The 23,095-nt window shown below is 36.7% G+C and overlaps 1 protein-coding gene across 1 annotated transcript in view; it reads right to left on the minus strand.

Moving 5' to 3' along the window:
- Window positions 1-66: 66 nt before the first annotated feature.
- mindy2 (MINDY lysine 48 deubiquitinase 2) overlaps window positions 67-23,095 on the minus strand; it is a 33,813-nt gene continuing 10,784 nt past the window's right edge. Inside the window, exons 4-9 of the mRNA XM_067399527.1 lie at window positions 16,669-16,827; window positions 15,348-15,450; window positions 14,351-14,493; window positions 13,363-13,536; window positions 7,973-8,164; window positions 67-4,233 (exon numbers count right to left, since the gene is read on the minus strand). Of these exons, the coding sequence (XP_067255628.1) occupies window positions 4,069-4,233; window positions 7,973-8,164; window positions 13,363-13,536; window positions 14,351-14,493; window positions 15,348-15,450; window positions 16,669-16,827 (936 nt within the window). The 3' untranslated portion in view covers window positions 67-4,068. The remainder of the gene's footprint in view (window positions 4,234-7,972; window positions 8,165-13,362; window positions 13,537-14,350; window positions 14,494-15,347; window positions 15,451-16,668; window positions 16,828-23,095) is intronic.

Genomic DNA, 23,095 nt, shown 5'->3' on the forward strand with positions numbered 1-23,095 from the left:
TAGACTGTGAATGACAATCAGAAGAATCACACAGACTCACTGACCAGATTTCCTTTAATCAGATGTATTGTCCCTCATCTAAGGCATTTGTTACAGAAAAAATGTCCATCTACTTTTTGACACTGTTGGGCTACATAAATGTTTTTGGTCATTAATGAACCTTACACACAATAGAAAGGTTGACCCTTATTATATCCTGATTTTTTTTTGTTTTTTTTTTTGTCCTTTTTCTTTTTGCTAAGTTAAAATCTTGTGTAAATATACACGTATAAAGGATATAAAATAGAAATTGTAATTTGACTGTTCCTTAAAATGATTTAGGAGTACATGTTGTATTCAGCTGTTAAACATGCATCACGACTGCATTTCCATTACGAACTTGAATTGAAATTTCAAGAGAAACCTTCCCAGTTCCTTTCATTAGCAGAAAACATGTAATGTTTGGCATTTCAGTGTCATTAGTTTGAATTACCCTCGGTAATGCCCTTTATCAACTCTAATCAAAAGCCCTCTCTTCAATTGCAAATTGTTTTCCATATCCGTTGATGGCACTAAGATATGAAACATCAAATTATATTCATGGGAAGTCTTGCAAACCCTTTATATCTGGAAACGGGCAAAAGAAAAAATCTAAATGGCAGCATTTAGGATGAAACGTAACCATTAGAAAGTTCCTTGTGTTCAGTTCTTAATATAGTTCCATAAATATAAGCCTTATTGCAAAACATGGTATTTATTGGGTGTTATGAAACAGGTTCAGCTGTAACCAGACAAAATCTGGTCATTCTAATTGTGTATAAAAAGAGGTATATTTCTCATCTAGTGCATTCAATGTAACAGTGCATAAATAACTAAAATGGTCTATGACCTATAACGGAGCTTCAATGGGTGCTGCAAACCAATGGCCAACTAAGCAGACAAGGCCTTGGATTATTTACTGATATTATTTGGGGGTCAAAGATTTAGCTAGACATTTTCAAGCCATTTTCCATCTATTTTCTCTTTGAAATGGGCTTTCTCAATTAATAGAGCGTGCACCCACAAACTCCACCACTCCCCCCCCTCTATAAATATGACATTTGAGTATTTATCCCACTAACATGTAAATTCTTGTGACATTTCACACATCTGCAATTAGCAAGATCATTTTAGAAGCAAATGGTTAAAGCTGAAGCACATTACAGAAGAATAAAGTTATTAGCAATCGATACAAACGACATAAGCTAATGCACAGTGGGTACATATTATATGTGCTGGAGAAGTCTGTTGCACGTTGTCCTTAAATCACTCTTTTATCAGACATGCCACTGATCAAAAGCACCCTGGAATGTCCATCTGCAAGTATAACAGCAGTTGAGTAAGTATTCGACTCTTTCACCAATGAACTGAATCAGAAGTGAGCGTCAGCTTATAATAATGATAAAACCAAGTTTGTTCACCCAAGTTTGGCTAAAATGGATGATTTACCAGTTACAGATATATAAAATCTCATTTCACCCCAATAACCTCAGTACAAACCCTTCAAGACGTTTCTCTCCCAACTCTATAGCTTGTGCTTCCTTCCAAATGACACCAGTCACAGAGGTGACAGGAGCGCATTGACATTTATGAATTTAAATCTATAGTTCTCGTAGTGTGAAATGATAGTGTGAATGCTACCTTCTGGGAAAACAATAAAAACATGACAAATACAGATTAACGCAGCTTGTGTTGTGCACTCTCTGGCTAAACGCAATATTAGTATGCCAGCTAATTCACCTCAGATAACAACAACAACTTCAAAAATAGCCATGGTTTGTCTTAAAAGCCCAATTCCTCAGGTTGAAATGCTATAAGGTTTAAAGGGCCATTCAAACCAAGGAAGATAACTATAACGATACAGTTTTAATAAGCGCTCTACTTCTATGAGAATAAGGAACTCCACACTACAGCTATAACGACACCAAAGGAACGACATATTGTTGGAATCGCTTTCAGAACGATTTTGTTTTCCAGCTGATGAATGGAGAAACGAAACAACAACAGAAACATTAACAGCGAATCAGAATCCAAAGAGCTCGTGCATTTAATTTAAAGCGGCAGACGACATAAGTTATCATCCGTTGGCGTGGACGCTAATAAGTCTTCGTGCTTATCTAGTTATCCTTATTTTAATCTTTATAGTATCGTTCTCGGTGTGAACGGACCTCAACATAGGGGACATTTGAATCTACATCTAAAACATGTCAAACTGTTTGCAAGACACTCATGGATATGTTCCTTCTGTGAAGGCCTGTGCGGTTTTCTGTCTTATGGTAAGGTCTAGAGATTGTCTCAGTCTTGTCTTGCACCCATTTGTGTCGGTATAAAAGATACTGCAAATAGTGTAAGGCTTTTTATATACAGAGAGTATTGGCCGCTGAGGGACCAAACGTCAAAGTAACAGCTCCAGCCCATGACCAGCATAAACAGATTCTACTAGTGCTCCCATGTAACCACTGAAAAACTGTCTGTTCTACGACTACACCATCACAAGCTCGTATACATGCAGGAGTTGTTCATTCGTACACTGCGAGAGCAGGACAACAGGGAAAATAGCCCAACGTTAGCGTTTCTCTGAGTCTGAGGCTCAGCGCAATGCTCAGCTCAAGGCATATAGCTGGAATGTTTGGAGAGAAAAGACCTTGTCTCTCAGGAGGCAGCACTGGAACAGGATGGGCTCGAGTAATCTTTTCCTACCTTACATCCATATAGCATATATGAGTATGTACAATGTACATGAATTATAGCTGTAGTTAGCGACTGCCCGATATATCGGTCGGCTTGATTATTTGGCCAATGTTGGGCCATTTTTCGGCATTGGGTGATAACAGTGTCTGCCGATTAACAGAGGTGTTAAATCTCCTCTTGTTATTTCTATCAGGAGTCGGCCAACCTGCTCTCCAGATTTCAGTATCGGCCCACTGTAAAAGCGATATTGTTCGACCACTAAACTGGAGGAAAACACAAACCATTAAGATAAAACACAAGATTTCCTTAACCTTTCGGTTTCTGGGCAATAATGTTGATCATTCAACAATGCCAGGACAAGGATCCTACTCATATACTTCATTTTTTTAAGGCAAATATGAACCAGACTTTTGGCTGAAATGTAAAAGGGGTGGGGTGAAGCAAAAAATTGGCCATGTAATCTTATATATAATCTAGTGATCTTGATATTTTAAAGCTATGTACATTAACCGCAGTGTCAGTTGTTCACCGATATTAACAGAAAATGTCCTATTGGCAAAATCATTCTTTCGTAGACACACCAAATGGAATTTCAACTGCTTAATAAGGAAAACTTTTTTAAATGCATCCGTTTCTTCAGGATTACGCTCTCTAAAATGGAGGTGACTCCTACAATATCAACATGTTAAATTTGGCATCTGACTGCCAGGCAAGAACTAAGGTGGCCTACATCATGTCGTGAGACATCACCTTTGCCAAGCGACCTGTTGGCTTGCTACCTGCTCATGTGAATGGCCTTTCATTAAAACATCTGATGTCCTTCAATCAAACAACAGAAACTGACAAATACAACAAATCTACATATGCATATATATACGGGTAAACCGGTATAAAATAGCTTATAAACAACAACAATAACGGAAATCCACAAAAAAAAAAAGCTTTGTATAATGAAAAAAGTGGTGTGTTTTTTTGTTTTGGGAGGGGGATTTTTTTTGCCTAGTGCTATGTGTACATTACCTTGTTTTAATAAAAAAAAAAAAAAAAAAATTAATAAAAATCCACCCTCCCTGGTGACCCCACACAAATATAGTGCACTGCAGTGGTTTTCCTGCTGAGAACATTTGGCCAGCTCTACGAACGATGTAGTGATAGTCCTTGTAGTGACACCCCTCTCTGCTTGTCTGCATCTTCAGAACACTGAGGGTTAAAGTCAGGCACAAGTGGCTTGAGAATGGCAAGTCCGTCACGCTTCATCTCCGTTGCTCGTTCTCTCTCCGCCTCACGCTGGGAGATGCATTGCAGAGCCACTGGAATTTAATTGCTGCCCGTTTCGCGTTTCCATGTAGTCCACTGCTGTTACAACAAGATGCATTTGTCTTTGTCCTTGGATTCCTTCTTGGGTTTGCGTTCCCCCGTAGAGGGCTGTTTTCCTGGGCTCGGAGAAGCCGTGGCTCCCCCAGCTGAGGCTCCAGCAGCTGCCGCTCTGTCCACCTGGTCGGCACCCGCTGCTGGTTGTTGTCCCTACAGAATGGAGAACAACAAATTATCCCTTGAACTCTTTAAAATACACTTTTCCTGATAAATGTACTCACCCCCATGTCGTCCAAGATGTTCATGTCTTTCTTTCGTCAATCGAAAAGAAATGAAGGTTTTTGAGGAAAACATTCCAGCTCCATATAGTGGATTTCAATGGCTACCAACAGGTTGAAGGTCCAAACTGCAGTTTCAGTGCAGCTTCAAAGGGCTTTAAACCATACCAGATGAGTAACAATACCAGACGAGGAATAAGGGTCTTACCTAGCGAAACGATCGTTCATTTTCGAAAAAAATACAACTGTTTATGCTTTATAAACAAAATATCGCCTTGAACGTACTTTCCGTTTCCACATTCTTCATAACGCTTACGCTGAATGTTCTACGTCTTCCCTATTCAACTTACGGAACGAACGCGGCGCCAGTTTCGTTTTTTTCCCGTAAGTTGAATAGGGAAGGCGTTGGACATTCAGCATAAGCGTTTTGAAGAAAGTGGAAATGGAAAGTACGTTCAAGGTTTATAAAGCATAAACGGCTGTATTTTTTCCGAAAATGACCGATTGTTTCGCTAGATAGACCTAGACTAGAAAGACCCTTATTACTCATCTTGTATGGTTGAAAGCCATTTGAAGCTGCACTGAAACTGCAATAGGTTGTTTGCAATCACATGGTTCTGGTGACGCGCGAAATTCCGGTGGAGGGCAAGCAGTGAAAATTAGAATGGAAGAGATGGAGAAAAGTCATTTCTTTGCTGGTTTAGAAAGGTATAAACAGAAAATCGCAACATATGTTGGACGCGATCCTTATGTTATGAAGAGTACTGACTTTTCCGTTGAATTAAAAGACTTTCCTGCCATCGAAGAGGTAGATCTACAGATGTGAAGCTGCCGTCACGCCGTATTCAGTTCTAGTCTGGGTTTGTTTATCGCGCTGCCTTTCTACTATTGAAGTTAGAGCAGTATTTAGATTTTATGTCGTGATTGTGAACAATGACGCCATTGTCATTTATGCTGAATCGAGAATTGTAATAGGAACTCACGATATCGTTCGTGGAAAAAAAGTGGACGGTAAAACAATTTTCGCCTTGGTTGAGAAGGTGAGGGAAGACGACTAGCAAATGTAATAATGTCACTAAATAAACCCACTGCCTTTCACTCAAAATAATCACATACTTTGCTGAGTTTTGTATTTGGTTTTAGTGTAATAATTAACATTATGTTTAATTAGAGTATGATCACTCGGCTTGTGAATGATTATAACTTGCACACAGCCACTTCAAAACTGTTCACGAGCTTCTATGGGTTTGATTTTGGTTGTCATTTGTTGAAATAAATACAAAAATACAGCGTGTCTGTGTCCTGAACGTGACCCTCCGATTCTCCTCCGTGGTCATATGGGAAAGTGAATATTTACAAAAAACAACATTTTATTTGGACATTTTCTACCATACGATGGCTGAAGCAGCAGCGCGTGACACTGTTCTCATGGTAACCAGATCAACATTGTGATCAGAATACTACAAAACTGAAGTGAAAATACCAAATTATAATTAAATAGGATAAAATATCTTCTCCTCCCTGCAAACGATAGCATGAAGAATGTAAATATTTAACCAAGTCAAAAAGGTAAGCAGGTATCCATATTCATTTAAGTATCAGCAGACGCAAAACGCTATAAAAGGCAACTTTTAAAGTTAAAAAACGAAATAAGTTATAAAAAACGGTTTAATTTATGTAAACGATATAAACACCTTCTGGCTTCTCGATTTTATCGATTTGAGCAACCATAAATGACGCAAAACATGCAAATTTTGAGTTTTTGATAGGATTCCTATATATAAACATCACTCCCTGCCCTCCAGACTCATTTGCGCTGCTGCTGTGACGTCATGTGCAAACAACCTATTTGGACCTTCAACCTGTTGGTAGTCATTGAAATCCACTATATGGAGAATAATCCTGGAATGTTTTCCTTCATTTCTTTTCGAATGATGAAAGAAAGACATGAACATCTTGGATGACATGAGAGTGAGTAAATTTATCAGGAAAAGTGTATTTAAAAGTGGACTAATCCTCTAAATGAACATTCACCCCATCTTATTGTAAACGATTTAGGGTTGTCCCCGACTACAGATTTACACAGTCGAATCAGATTCGTATCAGATTGCCTAGAGTTGACTGACAGTCGAATCATATATGTGTGAGCTTGAAAAGCAGCAGTCCACTAGATAATGCGCATGAACTCTTTCTGCAGTATTGGCTACTTTGAAAGGCTCGCACGCACAACTGTGCACGAGATGGAGCGGGATGCCGAAAATGAAGTAAGGCCTATACCCAGGCCTTAAGACAACTTTTATTTTCTCTCATACACAGCACAGAGAAACAACTTTCTAAGAAAGCGACCAAACTGCCTGTCAAGTGATAGATGAAACTGACAATGACTTTTTATCTTTTTTAAATTGAAATGAAAAGCAATGTGGATAAACATTCACAGCCATGATGTACAGAACACCACACAAATAAAAACATTTTGGATTAATAAACCTTATATTATATATATATATATATATATATATATATATATATATATATATATATATATATATATATATATATATATATATATATATGCATTTGACATGTCGGCAAATCAAATTAAATCGGTTAAATAATAATAAAAATGACAAGTCAATAAATAAATTAAAGAAATTATTAAAATAACGAAAGAAATATCAATTATTAAAATAATGAAAGAATTGTCAACTTTATCTTTTTAACTGCAGAGACAATAAATGCTAAACTGTGGCAGTCTTTTTAGCTAAACATTCACAGCATCCAAAAATCAAATAAGAACCAGCTGAAATGTTTTGAAATCACTTGTAGCTTATCTGATCGGGAAAAAAAATCCAGTCTTTCACGCAATCTGACGCGTTTGAGTCTTTTCAAATAGTGCGCTAGTCAACTCATTAACGTTGGCCGGCAGAAGATTATGTTTTATGCGATGTTTGTCGTTGTTGAGTGGTAACTTGCATCTTACTTTTTTGGATCAATTTTAATATTTCAAAGTGCATCTATACACATACACTTTAGATTTTGCTATTCCAGACATTTTTAAAGATTTAATCCCTGCCGCCAAGATGCGCCTATGTCGATCACTGATCATGTAAAGTGAAAATTAACTCTGACACGGGTGGTTGGATTTATTCACGCACATTAAAAATATTTATTAAAAGCTTCTTTTCACATTTTTATTTATAGCATTATCATAATAGGCTGTATATTAACTTATTGGGAGAAAACCAGTAGGTCTAGGTAAAATCAGATATTGAACACCCTCATATCTCGTTTCATAACACCTCTGCGAAGATTCGACTGTGAGATTGGTAGTCTCCTCCTATCGAAGCATTGAATCATCGACTATTCAGTGTCACCCCTAAAACGATTCATCCATACATACGTTTCATTTTTGACCTCATAATTTAATAAAAATGTCATAATTCATTCTTCTGGTGAAATGACAGACTTCTTTCAAGAGATGTTTGCAAGCTTATTTAAAATGCATTTGTGCCCATCCACTTTTATTCTAATTAAAAACAATAGAGAAATATTCATTTCAAGTTTTTAATTGCATCTATAGAAACAATGTATTAAGTTTATTGCAAAATATTCATATATATATACACCAATATAAGCATTTTGAATGTAAGTGTGCAGTTTTATTAACTCGCCTGTGCCTGTGCCTGTGCAGCCGCTGCTGCCTGCGCCTGTTCCTGCTCCTGATAGTACTGTGACGCTCTGCGGTCCTCCTCCTCCTGCAGCTTCTTGGCCAGCTCTAGATCACTGATGCCTTCTGGGATCTGTTCCCAGCCCAGGTCTGAGGCCTGCTGCTCCTGCTGCAGAGACAGCGCCATCAGGTAGTCCTACACATACAAAGGAGGAAAAAGTTACATTGTGTCATCATCTACTCACTCCTCAGGTTTGTTCAAAACCCATAAGAAAAACTTTAAGAAACACAAATTGAGTTATTTAGCAGATTGTCCAGGCTGCACAAGTGGATGATCAACTCAACTCAACTTTTATTTATAAAGCACTTTCAAAACCATTTGAATGGACCAAAGTGCTGTTCATAAATAGTAAATAACTGCAAAATTCATACAAACATAAAATAACAACCAAACTCATGATGACAGCGTTGTATAAGGAATGTACCAGAATTTATGGTATAAGGCAATAATATATAGACTACTTTTTATTACATTTAGGAGCTTGATGTATATTATATTATATTATATTATATACAACAGTTCTGTCTGGTTCTCGAATCTGATTGGCTGATAGCCATGCGATATTTCAGTGATAACAGCACTCCTACTGCCTTTTCACCGTTTGTATCACTCCGCTTGAAGTGACCGTCATGGCGGCCGATCAAATCAACCGTAATTTTTACAAATACTACTTCTTGTACCACGAACTGTAGTTTTAATAGTTTTTTAGGCGAGAATGTAGTTGTTTAGACCTGAAATATGTGACTCATATTTAATAACAGAGCCTATTTTACAATTTGTTTTGGCGTTTTCGGAGATGCGAGCTTGAGTGCGTCAGCGGCCGTTCAGTGCTTCTGTAACCGCCGAGAACAGCTTCATCTCGGCCAGTGACTCGGGGATTTGCCGCTGGCTCTTATAGTGGTTAAACAAGACATAATTCAATTTACATAGAACGGGCAATCTTTGGTCTTATTAATCTATTATTTGTTACAGAGCAAGTCGAATTGTGCTATATTAAATTTGATAATAATAAATGTTACGTTACATCCTTATATAGCACATTGGCTACAACTAGACGGGACATATCAGACTCTTCTCTGCTTCAAATATGTAAAACATTAAACTTTATAAACATATGTTTTTTTGAGTAAAGAAAACGCTTTACTTTTTTTTTTTTCAAACATTAGATCTTTATTTACCTTTGCATTGCACAGAGGAGATGTCCAAACTGCGTGCGCACTTCATTCACGAGGGGAGGCGGATTAATGAGGCTTGATTGACAGTTTGAGGATCCAATGGAGTTAGGAGGTTTTGTCACAAGCTCTTTAAAATCATTTTCATTCGTTAAATATTTGTAAAACCTGCATACCAGCGTAAATGGTGACCTATTTTTAATTTTTTAATAACTAGTGCTTCATGTTTGGCTGAACTGTACAATTGTGCTTATATGTTGTTCAATAAATATTATTTTATATAAATATGTCCATTAAGTAATATGGATTGAGTGAACATTAAATTAATACGCCATTAGATGGCGGCAACACTTTACAGGAGAATTAGTCAGGGAGTCACAAGAGACTTTTAAATTGAAAGGAACTTTTTCAAAAGGAAGTTGTTTTAGCGCTGTGGTGTTATGGATGGAAAATTCCCAAAGCTGAAAAAAAAAAAAAAAAAGACAAATACAAAGATCGCTTACCTCAGCGGACATTCAAACGGACTTGTTTAAAGGATGTAATATTATGGACATCGACTTGATGAATGAATACCGAATGAATGAATACTTGATGAATGAATAACATTAAAAAAAATCTTACCGACCCGACCCAAACTTTTGGGGTTGGTTATAATATAATATATTATAAGGATATAATATAATATAATATAATATAATATAATATAATATAATATAATATAATATAATATAATATAATATAATATAATATAATATAATATAATATAATATATGAGCAATATCACACGAGTAGCCGTGCGATATGGCTGCATATCAGACGCTGTGCCTACGGACGAATCACAGCGTGCTGATATACAGCCATATCGCACGGCTATTATATTATATTATATTATATTATATTATATTATATTATATTATATTATATTATATTATATTATATTATATCCTTATAATACATTATATTATATCCTTATAATACATTATATTATATCCTTATAATACATTATATTATATCCTTATAATATATTATATTATAACCAACCCCAAAAGTTTGGGTCGGGTCGGTAAGATTTTTTTAATGTTAAAGAAATATCTTACGCTCACTAATGCTGCATTTATTTGATAAAATACACAGTAAAAGACAGAAAATTGTGAAATATTATTACAATTTAAAATAACGGTTTTCAATTTTGATATATTTTAAAATATAATTTAATCTTGTGATGACCAAACTGAATTTTCAGCATCTTTATTCCAGTCTTCAGTGTCACATGATCCTTAGATATCATTCTAATATGCTGATTTGCTGATTTTGCTGATTTGGAAAGAAACATTTCTTATTATTATCGATTTTGAAAATGGGTGTGCTGCTTAATATTTTTCTGGAAAATGGGATACATTTTTTGCAGAGTTCTTTGATGAATAGAAACTTCAAAAGAACAGCATTTGTTTTGGAAATATTCTGTAACATTAGAATTATCTTAACAATTCTATTGTTACAAAATATCTCAATTGATCAATTTAATGCATCCCTGCTGAATAGATGTATTAATTTCTTTAAAAACTAAATTTTTATGTACTGTATATTTTTACTACTAGTTGCCCTCTCTTGTTCTTTATTGCATGAGAAAGTGCCGCTTAAACACTCTGCTAAATAACTTTTTGAAATTAAAAATATTCAGCTTTGGAACATAATGAGAGCGAGTAGATGACAATTTTAATTTGTGGTAGAACTCTCTGTGAAGCATTATAATACAGCTTAGAATCCTTACAGTAGTAATGACCTTAATATTTCATGAAAAAAAGCACATTACGTCATGTATATCCTGAGAGTTGGCCCATGACCATTTAATTTTCTACGCGACTGACCACATGGCACAGCACTACATGACTGTTTTAGAGTAAAACCTGACTGTTTAGAGCACGGTGATCACCAAAACCTTTACTCATGTAGACACTTCATTATAAAACAGCCAATATAACAGCAGAACAAAGACAGAGAAAGAAAGGATCTGTGTTACGTGAGGCACTTTTGTTCGGTCATCAGGCATTAAAGGCTCCCAAAGGCACAGGGGGAGGGTTACACAGAGCTGGAGGAAGGATTTGGGAGCTTTTAACATCAATAATTGAGGAGTTTCCAGCAGGCAATGGAGCAGAATTGGTGCTAGAGGACAGCAGTGCACTGCAAAGCCCAATCTATGTCTCAACTGGATGTGTCAACATTCACAGCTCACTGTAACATTAGTCTCCAGAGCTTGCATTTATCGGAGGTTCACTGTATCTTTACACAGTCATAGATGGGGATGAGCGGTAACTTTAATACCACAAATAAAATATCAGGAATGGACATGTTGAAATCCAGAAGCATAGGAATGATTTTAAAGCTTTGAGGATCGGATTTTTAAAAAGCAATTATTAAATGTAATTATCGCTGCAGGGCAGACTTTATTTGTGACAAGTAACCACCTGAATTCCCAACTCACCCTGTCTAATGTCTGCTTAATGACATCAAGGCAGCAGTGTTTGTGATAATTCACTGTAATTTATAGCATTTATAGTTGCTAGTAATTATTTCTAAACTGTGTCATTTCGCAAACAATCAATTAATTGTATAATGTTGCCGTTGGACAGATTAGGAGTGGCAACTTAATTTAGCTGCAGTGTGTATATCGTTGTCTACTACCAAAAGCTCACCAAACCACTTACGCTCAACCAAAGCTACATTTACTTGATCCAAAATACAGCGAAAACAGTAATATTGTGAAATATCATTATAATTTAAAATAAATGTTTTCTATTTATATGGAAAAGCAAATTCAGCAGCCATTACGCCAGTATTCAGTGTCACATGATCTTCAGAAATCATTCTAATATGCTGATTTGGTGCTCAAGAAACATTTTTATTATTGTCAGTGTTGAATATGATTATACTGCTTTATATTTTATAGAAAATGTGATTATCTTTTTATTTTCTTTTTTTTCAGGATTCTTTGATAAATAGAAAGTTCAAAAGAACAGCATTTACTTGTAACTTTTGTAATCGTTTGTAACAATGAATGTAAAGGGGCTTTCGCACTGGAGGAACCTTTTCATAGTTCCTAGAACTATTGGCTGAACCTGTTGTCTGCAGAGTTGTGTTCTTTTCTCCGCCTCGATGATATGTGTAATACTGAAAGTTGTCATAGGAGATTTCGTCTCTTAGTCCATTTTTTGCTCTTTCAGTTGCGTAAATTATGCGTGTACATTCCATCTCTGTTATCACGAAACCCATGACACACCACAAACAGCGTTTGTAAATGTAGCACTTAAAGACGGCGCTGTCGGCCGCTTCACAGTTCCTATTCCCGGTGCGAACTCAACCAGGAACATGGCCCAGGGGAGAAAGTAGTTCTCGGGTGGATAGTTCGTAGAACTGAGTTCCTAGCACTATTCGGTGCAAAAGCCACTTAAAGGTGCCGTAGAACGTCTTTTCAAAAGATGTAATATAAGTCTAAGGTGTCCCCTGAATGTGTCTGTGAAGTTTCAGCTCAAAATACCCCATAGATTTTTTTTTTAATAAATTTTTTTAACTGCCTATTGTGCTGTGCACAGATCCAGACATTAATACTGGCTGCCCTTGTCTAATGCCTTGAACATGGGCTGGCATATGCAAATATTGGGGTCATACATATTAATGATCCCGACTGTTACGTAACAGTCGGTGTTATGTTGAGATTCGCCTGTTTTCCAGAGGTCTTTTAAACAAATGAGATTTATATAAGAAGGAGGAAACAATGGAGTTTGAAACTCAATGTATGTCTTTTCCATGTACTGAACTCTTGTTATTTAACTATGCCAATATAAATTAAATTTTTGATTCTAGGGCACCTTTAAAGGTTTTTCTGTTACTTGTAAACAATTTAATGCATCCTTTCTGAATAAAACTATTAATTACTTTAAAAAAATATATTTTACTGATACCAAACTTTTGAACGGTAGTGTAGATGACTACACTCACAACTTCATCAACCCCAGTGAATTGTGTGACATCCCACTGTATGAGCTTTATCATAGCGGAGTCATACAAATGTTCTTTCAAAACGTCACCCTGAGAAACAATTACAGTACTCAGTGTTTATGACTGAACAACACTGAGCACTCCTGAGGAGTGTCTAATCCTGACCTGATCGATCTGGTCCTGCTGACCACGGTACACCGTTTCTGGGTCAGAGGGCGGCCTCAGATGAAACTCTGAGTCACAGAAGTTCCCATCTCCATCAACATTATGCAGACTTTCCCAAACCACCTTCTCCTCAGTGAGAAACCCTTGATCTGTCACCAGCAGGTACAGTTGGGCCTGAGGAACACAGAGAGAGCATTTATAAAAACACTTCAGCGGCCTAAAACACTCTCACCATCAATCTTTCAGCACTTGCAGACCGAGCAGCAGTGGTGTGATGTTCTGAAGTGTGAACATGAGGATCATGGAAGAGTTTTATCTGTGGGTGAAGTGTATCCTGCTGTTACAGAACATCTCCACTTCCTCCAGATAAAAGACAGATGCTCTACAGTCTCCCTGATAAGACAGTTGGGGGTTTATGAGTGATCAGAATTCAAGCTTATACTTAGCAAAAATTCTAAAAACATAAAAAACAAAACAATTATAGCAGAAGTTGTCAAATGAAATGCACTCAGAATATTATGGTTTGATTTGTTGTAGTGCATTTGACGGATCCAACATTTAACAGACTATGCAGGGTTTTTTTTTTTTAAAGAAATATTTTACATATGCAAAATATTGCAGATGATATAATTTGTGTTGTGTCATATGGAATGAAAACTAAAACTATTGTAATTGCCTAAAGCAACTTAAATAAGTATTCAAAAAGTACTAAATAATGTGACTGCATATCAGTTTACTTGCATGTGATTACGGGCAGACCTTGACCTTTCAAATATGCCAAATCGTGGTAATTTGGTATCCCATATTTATAGTCTTCACAGTATCAGCAAATTTCTGTTTTTAGCCACTGGGGGGCACCAACATACAGCATCTATAGACAAACGTACCAAATTTACTTTGCTAACTGAAGTGCTTATTCACAGCAGCACAGAGCCATCTTTAAGCATCCATAATCTCAAAGCACTGCAGAAGTAACAAATATAAACACCTTAAATTTGGTCATAGTGCTGAAGTGATTGTTCCTGAAGAAGACACACAGTTCTCCCTCCTGTACGGTAGAGGTGAGTTCGCACAGGCCGTGGTATGTTAGCTGAGTTGCTGTGCTGTTCAGAAACTGTTCTGCCACAAATCCTGGAAAAGAAAGAGGCAGTGTGAGACCCCTGTGACACATGCAATTCATTACAGACTCAAAATTATTTTATGTATGTAAAATCTTGATTTCCACCCTAGCTCTCCTTGGTCTGATTTGTAAAAAAGACGCTTGATCGTTTCAATTATTCAGTTCCTAAAATTGTTTAGAATGATTCTTTCGCGAACCAGGCTGATTTCACTAATTCAATGGTCCGGTTGCAGTGCTGGTGATGATGATTGTCAGTGAATAACGACTTCAACTTCAGTCCGTTTCTCGCACAAAGCCATCATATAACTTCGGAAGGCTTGGAATATTGTGTATGACTCATATGGACTAATTTTAGGAGACTTGAGTGAACTAATCCTATAAACACACACTAGCTGAAATGATATAACACACAAAAATCATATAGCCTGACAGATACAGAGTCACGTATGTTTGTACAGGGATAGAGCGTAAGTGGCAGAGGCAGAAAATCAGCCGGAGAAAGAAAAGGGCAAAAAAGAGACAGACGAGGTGCATTCTGATACAAAAAGAGCGAGAAAAGATGGCGAGGATGATATATTTAGACACAAACACACAAAAAAAAAGGAAAGAGGGTTTCAGATAGCTAAAAACAGTGAAAGGAAGGAGGGTGCTTAAATGACACACTCTGATAGTTGTTTATTTGAATGATGCAATTACACTATTCAGGACATGGAGAAATGTATCCGAGACATTAATACATCCAAATGCATGACTACAGTCATAAGGGTAAATGCTACAGATGAGCACTTGCCTTCTGTAAGTAGAAGCCTGGATGAATGTGCAAAAGGAAAAGGAGGAGAAGACAGATAAAACAATGAATACCCACCTTCCCCGGCCAGCTCGCTGCTGTCTGACTGCTTACAGCTGATTATCTTCTCCACCAACTGGTTATAGCTGCAGTTCCCCACTGCCTTCACTATATCAGCCATCTACAGAAAGAGCGATAAATAAAAGACAATATGTTTTTCAAAATATATTAGCATGAATGTTAATTTAATGTGTTAATTTAATCTGTAAATAGCATAAATGCACGTTTTTAACAGCGGAAATGTTTTTAACTTGGCATTGTGAAACCCTGATGCTCATGGCGTGATACGTAAAAAAACTGAAAAACTCAACTGAATAGAATAGATTATTGTTGTAGCCCAGTAGCTATGTTTTCATCCAAAGTTGCGAATTTAACTTGTGCACAAATTTGGAATATCGCATCAAACATAAATATAGCACCGTTTCCATCCCGTGAGTCGAAGAGAGCAAAATTGTCACTTCCTGATAAACTGCCACTAAATATCACTAAGAAAAATGGAAGCTGCTGCAGTAAAAGCCACTGTATATAATAATTTTATATATAATAAATTATTTGTGCATCAGAGCGCGCAGACAAAACACAATGAACGCTGGTGTTTGTGAACACAATCGTGTGAGGCGCTTCTGGGAGGGAATTATACCGAACCACTCTGATGACAGACTTTGCTCACGCATTACTGAATGACCAAAACAGCATTTAAGATGCTGTGCAGTGAGATTGGTCAGCTGGTTGGTCCAGTTATATCGTCCCATCGCAAAGTCACCTGTCTTTTTTGATACGCAACAAGTAATTTATTTGGTAAAAGTGTTTTCATCGTAGTTTATGCGCATGTTTTCATATCACATAAAAAATGTATACTTTAATGTAATGTAAACTCCTTTGAGCACATACATTTATGCACATTTTTAGAATTGATGTGTATCTTGCCGTTTCCATCCATTTTTATGGTAGATAGAAACATATTAGCTAGTGATGAGCTTATGTCCAATGATATGGAACTAAAACCAACAATATATTGATTCTAAAGCCACTTTATGTGATGTCTATTAAATGATTTATCTGTCTGCCAGAAAAAATATAAATAACGTCTATTTTAATTTGAGGGTTTTTGTTAGAAAGTAATAATTTGATAAATTAGCATTTAATATATTTATAAATATTTATTATTATTAAATCATTTTTTAATTTGTCATTGTAATTAATTATTTTAATGTAATTATTTATTGATTAACAGTTTACTAAAGATACTTATGCACAGACAGTGCATATAATGTATTTGCGAAACTGAGCATATAACTACTGTAGAGCAAGATTTGGAAATTAAAGCCCACATGCAGACCTGTGGGTCGACCAGCCATCCGTGGTAGAGTGGGATATCCAGCAGGTCGAAGACGATGCACTCGGGTGTGTACTCGAATACCCGCACATCTGTGAACTTAACGTTTACATCCAGACCTGTCTGCAGTTTATGCAGCACCGCCATAGCGTCACTCATATTCTAGAGAAAGAAACAGAGCGAGCAAAGGAATTATAAAAGGCACATACAAAAACAATGAGGGAATAGTAAGTATTTTTTCCTAACACAACACATGGATACATTTCTGTTAAATGTCACACCCAATGAATTGTATCACTGCCCTAAGCAGGAAAAATATCATAACTCTGGAACAGCGACTACAGAGCTCTAAACACCCAGAGTTCATCTTCTTTACTTCCTGTCTTTCTGTTTTGATCATAATGAACTTCGGCTGACTCTCAAACTGAGCACAGCTGCAGACTCACAAACACAAGCCACTGGAAGGCTACAAACTCCAGTGCAGTTCAACAGTTAAAGTGTGAACGAATGCACGTGTGTTCAGCATTTGATATTACGTTCCAGACCCTATGATGAGAATAATAATCTGTCCAGCTCTCACTTTTAAGGACTCACAGTATGACCATCTGTTATGCTGATCGGTCACAGCTCACAGTTTGTGTGGACAGTTGTTGGGATTAGAGCTTGTAACAAGCATGTAACAATCACATGATATATCAAACCCAATGAATCCTTAGAAACCAGTGAGATTATCTTTGCCCTTACTGTGTCTCTGGGAGATTTCTGCCCTGGCCATTTTCTGGTTTTACAAGGGATTTCCTTGCACTTTTACTTAATTCAGTCCCATTCACTAGAATGGAATAAAATAAAATAGAATAAATTAGAATAAAAGTATAAAATGGATAGTTTCAGTTCTGGAAGCAGACTGGTCAACAGCATTCAGTGTTACTATAGTATTACCATTTTAGTTATTATCCATATATATATATATATATATATATATATATATATATATATATATATATATATAGTTTTTTTTTATTAGCTTTTATTTTCATAATATCAGTTATCTTTTAGTTTAAGTTTTGGTCATTTTGTTATTGTGCCTTTGCCAAGTTTTTTGATATTTCTATTTATCTTTAATTTATTTTTATTTTAGTTTTAGGTTTAGTCTTTTTAGCTCAACATTGCCAAGGCAACATTTCTAAGTTTAAGTTTTTCCATCATCTATTTTATTTCAACTTCATTTGATAACCGTATTATTTGTTCAAGTTTTTCAGATTAAGGTATTTATTGTCTTATACACAGACAGGACAAGATCAAATACTACTGAGGTCAAGTAACTGAAGTCAATCCTCTTTTTAGCGTAATAATCTTGAGTAATGCCTATAATGATAGTGAACGATAACAAAGTCCCTTTAAGACAAGTCATTTCACTCGGCGGCCATCTTTGAAACGCCTCTCGGGCATCATGGGCATCATGCAATCTCTTTGAATGGGGAAACATCAAATTCTCCAAACTGTTCGCCAACCTTATGATTAAATTTCATATTTGAAATCACCAATGAAATCTAACAACAACCAGCACATAAATTTAGTTTCTAAACGCTCGAATCATGAAAAAAAAAAAAAAGAGCGCGTCTGACTGTTTCTATAGAAACCGGTGATTCTAACGGCCGCTGTAGTGACGCGAAGACTTTACCAGTCAGCAATTGGCTCTTATTTAGAAGGCGGGACTTATTCCGCCATATTGCGCGTTACACTTTATCCCATTCAAAACAATACGAGTGACACGTCTTGTGTTATTCTATAGTCTTTGACGATAATGATAGAAAATATGAAGACTTTTAGTATTACATCTTTATTGATTTAATTCTAAACTGCATTTCAGGCAACTCCCGCTGCTTTCTTCCTCTCAGAAATCAACAGAACATATCAAGAGAACAAATTTGGTTTTGAATTAAAATTTCAAGTAGTCATTTCCGATCTAGGCAGCAGTCCATCTTTGTTATACCCAAAGTCCCGAACTGTAATTAGTCAAAGTCTGACAACCGTATTCTGACACTGAGTGAGCACAGCTTTCATGTCACCTTGACTCCGATTAGAATAGCGCAGGTCATCATCTCGCAGCTCATCATCTCGCAGCTCAGTACTAAAGTATGATGTTTCCAATCCAACACTAGACACCTTCAGAGAACTGCTGAGTCATGAGTCTCAGCTCTCCTGGAACACAAGTCAGGATGAATCAGTGTGGCACAGGCTGACCTGATGGCCAGTGGGTGGATGAGAGCAAGTAGATCTGGCACCGGGGTCAGATAAGCATTAAAGGTTCGACAGATCAGCCAAGATCCATCCACCTACAGCTCCCATTCAGTCCCGTTGAGCCTGGCACCGCTTCCAACCCCCACCCACGCCCAGCCTGTGTGTGGCCCGGCTCTGTCCCCGTGCCCCTGCCAGCGTTTTTGAACCACTCCACTGCCCTGACCCACTTTTTCCAGCTCTTTTACTCTCGCTCCAGTCCAGCAATATTCACTGAGATGGTTATAAAAGCTTTAATACAAATCAAAACATCTATTAGAGTGAAAAACAGCAGATGAACACAGTCAAACCTGAGTTATGTTAATATATGTATTGTTTGCATAGGCTAAACACACTAAGATCGACACAGAGAGCAGACAGGCTCATTAAAGTTCTTCCGGACCTTTTGTGTGTGTGTGTGTGTGTGTGTGTGTGTGTGTGTGTGTGTGTGTGTGTGTGTGTGTGTGTGTGTGTGTGTGTGTGTGTGTGTGTGTGTCCCTGACTCTCTATTACTGCCAAAAAAGCACTTCACTAACTGTCAACACACACACAGAGCCTGGCCAAAGAAAGTCAGCTGACCTCTAGTGTAGAGATACAGCATTATTCAAGCATGAATGAAGCTCAGTTAAACTGAGACAGTCTTGGCAATAAAAAAACGCTAAAAGATAAGTACATTATAAAAAAACAAAACAAGATAAAAACACAAGCACAAAGGAAAATCTCATACAGACAAGCATAAAGAGCAGTAAAGGAGCATGAATCCAGTCAGCCTCCACCTACTCCAATAAACAAGAACACACACTCGGGAACATCAGAAACATTGTTGTCTTAATCCTCACATCCTCAAGCTCACATACAAAAATAGACTCGACTTTGAACTGCTGAAGTGAGATATTTAAAAATGAATATATCATAATGGCAATTAAAAGAGTCTCACATTATCAATAATATATTATAAATTATATAATAAACGATTAGCAGTATTATACTGGGGGAATATCAGAAAGACTGTCAAGAACCTGATGTGGAGCTCATAATTCATCCCAAAAACAACTGGGCAAAATAAGAAAATATATATAATGAACTACATTTCAAAAGTTTAGGGTCAGTAAGATTTCTTTGTTTTTTAAAGAAGTCACTTTTGTTCATTAAGGCTGCATTTATTTAATCAAAAATACAGTAAATAAATAATATTTTGAAATATTATTAAACTTTAAAACAACTTTTCTGTATTAATATATTTAAAAATGTAATTCCCATTATTGAAAAACTGAAATTTAAGCATCATTACTCCAGTCTTTAGTGTCACATGGTCCTTTGGAAATCATTTTAATATGCTGATTTGCTGCTCAATAAACATTTTATATTATGATCATCAATGCTGAAAACAGTTGTGCTGCTTAAAGGTGCCCTAGAATAAAAAAATGAATTTACCTCGGCATAGTTGAATAACAAGAGTTCAGTACATGGAAATTACATACAGTGAGTTTCAAACTCCATTGTTTCCTCCTTCTTATATAAATTAGGGATGTCCAGATCCGATCACGTGATCGGAAATCGGGCCCGATCATGTGGTTTCAGACTCGATCGGAATCGGACATTACCTCCCGATCAGGACTCGGATAATGTATTACGCAACGGTTCTCGGTAAAAAAAAAATCAAACCGGTTCTCCACTTACGCACTTGCACTGCGGTCCATCTCGAATGACGACGCATCTATTGGTTAATATGGTTTGTTTAAAATAGCAACGGGGAAAACAGACACAGTTCAGATAATGTATGTTTCAGTCGATGGATGCACAAAACGTTACAACAACGATAATTAGAAAGCGTGGACAAAATAATCACTCTTTGTAAACTGTTAACTGCGAGTGCCGTCTGCTGTAATGTCCAGTCATTTACGCCGTCATCACCCGGGTGTTGATAGTGCGCGAGCGCAGGTGAGACCAGAAAAGCACACGTTGCTGTCTGTATTTAACAGATAAAACTCATTTAAGCCTTGCTGATTTAAACCTTAAAGAAGAAGACGCGAAAGAGAACTCGCGCGCGCTGTGAGAAGATTTGTGTGCGCTCATCCGAAGCGCGCACACGCTTATTCCAGTCAGCGCGCAAATACAGAGTTCTCTTTCACGTCTTGCGCATCGGCGGACAAATTCATACAAAAATTATGTCAACATGCCCGTCCTAGCGAGTATCCTAGCAAACATAGTTGGTTATGTCTTAAGTGAACGTATATTAGTCGAGAAAGACAGCGCATGTGGAACAGTAGGCTATATGTACTGGATCGTGCATGTCTTAAAGGGAAAACAACTATTCCTGCTGCCTGTATTTAATGTTAAATCAAACAACAAATAACAAAGAAATCACTCACTGCTCTTGACTGAATAGTTTTTGTAACTTCAATAATGATTCATCTTTATTTATTAATTAAACAGTAAAGATAATATGCAGTGATATTTTATATTTGATTACCATTTGAAAACTGTTAGATACCTGAAAAAACCTGAAAAGCACTGTTCCTGGATCTGTTTTTTCGCTCTTCTTTATTCTTTTTTATGTAGGCTATTAAGTATCGGATCGGGACTCGGTATCGGCAGATACTCAAAATCAAATGACTTGGACTCGGACTCGAGGGCAAAAAAACGTGATCGGGACATCCCTAATATAAATCTCATTTGTTTAAAAGACCTCAGAAGAACAGGCGAATCTCAACATAACACTGACTGTTACGTAACAGACGGGATCATTAATATGTACGCCCCCAATATTTGTATATGCCAGCTCATGTTCAAGGCATTAGACAAGGGCAAAACATCTGGATCTGTGCACAGCTGAATCATCAGACTAGGTAAGCAAGCAAGGACAACAGCGAAAAATGGCAGATGGAGCGATAATAACTGACATGATCCATGATTACATGATATTTTTAGAGATATTTGTAAATTGTCTTTCTAAATGTTTCGTTAGCATGTTGCTAATGTACTGTTAAATGTGGTTAAAGTTACCATCGTTTCTTACTGTATTCACGGAGACAAGAGCCGTCGCTATTTTCATTTTTTTAAACACTTGCAGTCTGTATAATTCATAAACACAACTTCATTCTTTATAAATCTCTCCAACAGTGTGTAATGTTAGCTTTAGCTACGGAGCACTATCAAACTCATTCAGAATCAAATGTAAAAATCCAAATAAATACTATACTCACATGATCCGAAGCATGCATGATGAACATCTTGTAATTTGAGGGTTATATTAGCTGTGTGAACTTTGTAAATGCACTGTATTATCGTCGAGAGCTCGGGGGGCAGGGAGCACGAGATTTAAAGGGGCCGCAGCCTGAATCGGTGCATAGTTAATGATGCCCCAAAATAGGCAGTTAAAAAAATTAATTAAAAAAAAAAAATCTATGGGGTATTTTGAGCTGAAACTTCACAGACACATTCAGGGGACACCTTAGAATTATATTACATCTTGTGAAAGCACGTTCTAGGGCACCTTTAATATTTTTGTGGAAACTATGATACATTATTTCAGGATTCTTTGATGAATAGAAAGATTTATTTGAAATAGTAATCAGTTGCAACAATAAATAGTCTCTACTGACACTTTTGATCAATTAAATGCATCCTTGCTGTATAAAAGAAAAAAAAAAAAACATTAACAACAACAAAATAAACCTTACCCCAAAGTTTTGAATGGTAGTGGGGTTTTTCTTTGTCCCTTAATCGGTGTGGTTACAACTAAGGGTGCATCGATCCGCCTTTTTCGCTTTTGATACAGATACCGATACCTGGGATTCAGTATCGGCCGATACCAATCCAATATTCAAGTAATAATAAAAAAAAGTTCCAAATTACCTCATAAAACTGTATGCCTCACTTTGTGGAAGAAACTGGAATCATTCTTTTGTGCAAGGCATCAGGCTTAACTTAAACATTACTTTCCTAATTTTGTAAAACAAAATAACACACACAAATGTAGTGAATTATTTATTAAATACTGTGCATCAGTGCAACCACTGTAAATAAACCAATAGCTTCACTAGCTTGGTAGACATTCAAAATAAACAGGAGTCCAGCTGATTCCTTCATCCATGACTCATGGCTTGTTTTTCATGAATGTTTGAGTCATATACAAGACATAGCCTAAAGT

The sequence above is a fragment of the Chanodichthys erythropterus genome, chromosome 11 (genome assembly GCF_024489055.1).
Source record: "Chanodichthys erythropterus isolate Z2021 chromosome 11, ASM2448905v1, whole genome shotgun sequence".
In the NCBI taxonomy this organism is placed as follows: Eukaryota; Metazoa; Chordata; class Actinopteri; order Cypriniformes; family Xenocyprididae; genus Chanodichthys; species Chanodichthys erythropterus.